The sequence below is a fragment of the Propithecus coquereli genome, unplaced genomic scaffold (assembly GCF_000956105.1).
Source record: "Propithecus coquereli isolate 6110/MARCELLA unplaced genomic scaffold, Pcoq_1.0 Scaffold26, whole genome shotgun sequence".
In the NCBI taxonomy this organism is placed as follows: domain Eukaryota; kingdom Metazoa; phylum Chordata; class Mammalia; order Primates; family Indriidae; genus Propithecus; species Propithecus coquereli.
Genome location: NW_012148174.1, coordinates 2,940,808 through 2,943,538, shown reverse-complemented (window position 1 = coordinate 2,943,538; position 2,731 = coordinate 2,940,808). Strand labels below are relative to the sequence as shown.

Below are 2,731 nucleotides of genomic sequence, written 5' to 3'. Positions count from 1 at the left end.
CCCCCCCTCTTTTTTTAACATTTCTGGCAAAAGATGCTGAAATTGGCATAAGGAATTATATCTTGCCATGTAACAATTATGTCATTTCTCTTGGCTTAGGAAATACATTCTAAGCAAAACCTACATTAACTCAATTTATAGTTAATAGTGAAAGTGCACTAAAATTGCAAAATTAAATAGCCATCTTTTCCTACTTGCTATTCAACTATCCTGCTTTTTCAGCTTAATGCTTTTAGAAAAGTGATCCAGTATCAACATGAAGAATCTGCAGCCCCTACGTCCTTCGATATGGTATCCTAAGTCTCATCCCAACATTCTTTTCCTATAGTAGAGGACGTGACTTTAGATTTCATACCTCCTTTTTCCCTCTCAAGTTCATCCTTTTTATCCTCTGATTTTAATCATCAGTTAGTTTCTGAGTTAGCTTGATACTAGCTGTGAAATACTTCTTGCAAAAATACAGTCTCTACACACCACGGACAAAAGCAGGTACACAGAATAGAAACTGACAACGACAGGAAGCATTTTCTCTCTGTGTGTGTTTTAACTTTGGAAACAATTATGTATCATGATCATGTGGAAATCACAGAATCTAGTAGTTACTCTTAGTTTACAATGTAGATAAGCTTATTAGCCTATTTATCTAAAATACGTTTGTCTGATTCATAACAATCACACGCATATACAGTTTACAAATAATCACCGTAAATGACGTGAAGATCTTCCCAACTCCCTCCATTTCCTGTGGCTGCTGTGCCAAATTACTGCAGCTGGGTAGTTTGAAACAACAGATGTGTGTCTCGCGCAGTTCAGAAGGCCAGACGTCCACGATCAAGGTGTTGGCCGTGCTGGTTCCTCCAGGAGGCTCTGAGGAAAAGCCATCCTGTGCCTCTCCCGGCTTCTGGGGGTGGCCAGCCGTCCTTGGCGTTCCTTGGCTTGCACACAGATCCCTCCAGTCTCAGCCTCATCTTCACTTTGCCTCCTTCTCTGTGCGTCATATGTCCTCTCCACTTCTTACAAGGACACTGATCGTTGAGTTTAGATAACCGTAAATTTGCTGTGAATCCAGGATGATTTCACCTACAGATGCTCAGTTAATGACATCTGCAAATATCCTATTTCCAAATAAAATCACATTCACAGGTACTGGGGGTTAGGATTTATTTCTTTTGGGGGAGTGGAGCTTGGGGGGCTAGTTCAACCCATTACACTCTGTATAGAAGGAAGTTTAATTTAAATTGGAAACAATTTGACACGTTCTGTTCTGGAAAAATGCTAATCAATCTGACTGCACCTGAAGTACAAATGTTAGAAATGAGTCTTGTTTCTGTGGACTTATTCTACCCTTGCTGTCCTGTAGCACAGTTTCATGTGGTGTACCTCTTGTCCAGACTTAACATACATTTTTAGCAGGTCGGTTACATAAATTTATTTGATTGTGTCTTTCTAGAAGGTGGACAAGGACATTGTCAACAGACTCTACCTGTCTTTTGTTCTTTATACATTGCTCAAAGAGACCAACATTTGGAGTGTGTCTGAAAAATTCAATATGCCTCGAGGATACGTGCAGAATCTTCTCACTGGAGCTGCGTCATTCTCGTCTTGTGTGTTACATTTCTGCGAGGTGATTCCACTAAATATATGATATGTACTTTGTGCATCTTCTCATTTTAACTGTTACCAAACTTATGAACCAGTTAGTATATCGCTATGTTCTCATTGTTGATTTATTCTATTATTATAAACCACTCAACATTTACTTAAAATGTATCTTTGTTTTTATCTGCTTACAAAAGTGCTATGTACGTACTCATGGTAAAGATACAAAAATTACTAAATCAACTAAAATACATAATGAATAAGTGAAAAGTACCAGTTAACCCAACTCTTAGAGCCACCATTAATAGTTCCAGGTATTTGGAATTAATTCTTTAAAACAACCTTTCTTCATTGATGTGGATTGTGTGTGAATGTCTTTCTCATGAGTGATAGAAGTGTCAAGTGTTTGGTTAGTAAGTTACCAGTATCCAACAGCTACCATGTAACTAGTTAGTACCATATTCTATTGGTTGCCACTGTGGTTTACCACGTTTGCTTCCAGTGTCAGGGAGCTACTTTAGGTTTTTACATCAAATGCTAATGGAGGGAATAAATATAATAATACAAAAATCCTTGGCTTTGGATTGAATGAGAATTATTTTAACAAATGTACCATTTTAAATATCTTTTATTTGTGCCAATTTTTAAATGTTAGCTTACACTCGCTGAGCTCATGCTAGTTTAAACAGTAGACAAAAATTATGGGTGATAAGGAGAAGCTAACCTTTAAAATGTATTTTCCTAAGTTTTCTATAATATGTTTGTTGTTCTTCACATTTAAAGATGCTTTCCTTAATATTCCTCCCCTTTGGTTTATTTAGGACTATGAAGACTTGAGCCTTATAGAATTGTTTGTGTAATAGGATCTATACATAGAACTTGAAAAACAACTATAGTTTGATGGTCGAACCTAAGAAAAATCTAGCTGACAACTTGTGCTCTCTAATTAATGTACTTTTAATATTTTAAAATGTTTTTTCTTTTAGAAAATTATATAAATGGTATAAAATAGTACATCAGTCATATTAAGGTCCTTTTAACAAGTAATAGAAAACTCATAAAAGTTTAAACAATAAGGAAAAATGATTATTTTATGTAACAGGCATACGAGAACTAAGGCAACTCCGCGGTT

At 36.1% G+C, this 2,731-nt stretch overlaps 1 protein-coding gene across 1 annotated transcript in view; it reads left to right on the top strand.

Annotated features, from left to right (window-relative positions):
* LOC105812649 (helicase POLQ-like) overlaps positions 1 to 2,731 on the top strand; it is a 24,802-nt gene that overhangs the window by 16,113 nt on the left and 5,958 nt on the right. The window contains exons 7-9 of the mRNA XM_012647152.1: positions 53 to 80; positions 223 to 291; positions 1,451 to 1,624. Coding sequence (XP_012502606.1) covers positions 53 to 80; positions 223 to 291; positions 1,451 to 1,624 — 271 coding nt within the window. The remainder of the gene's footprint in view (positions 1 to 52; positions 81 to 222; positions 292 to 1,450; positions 1,625 to 2,731) is intronic.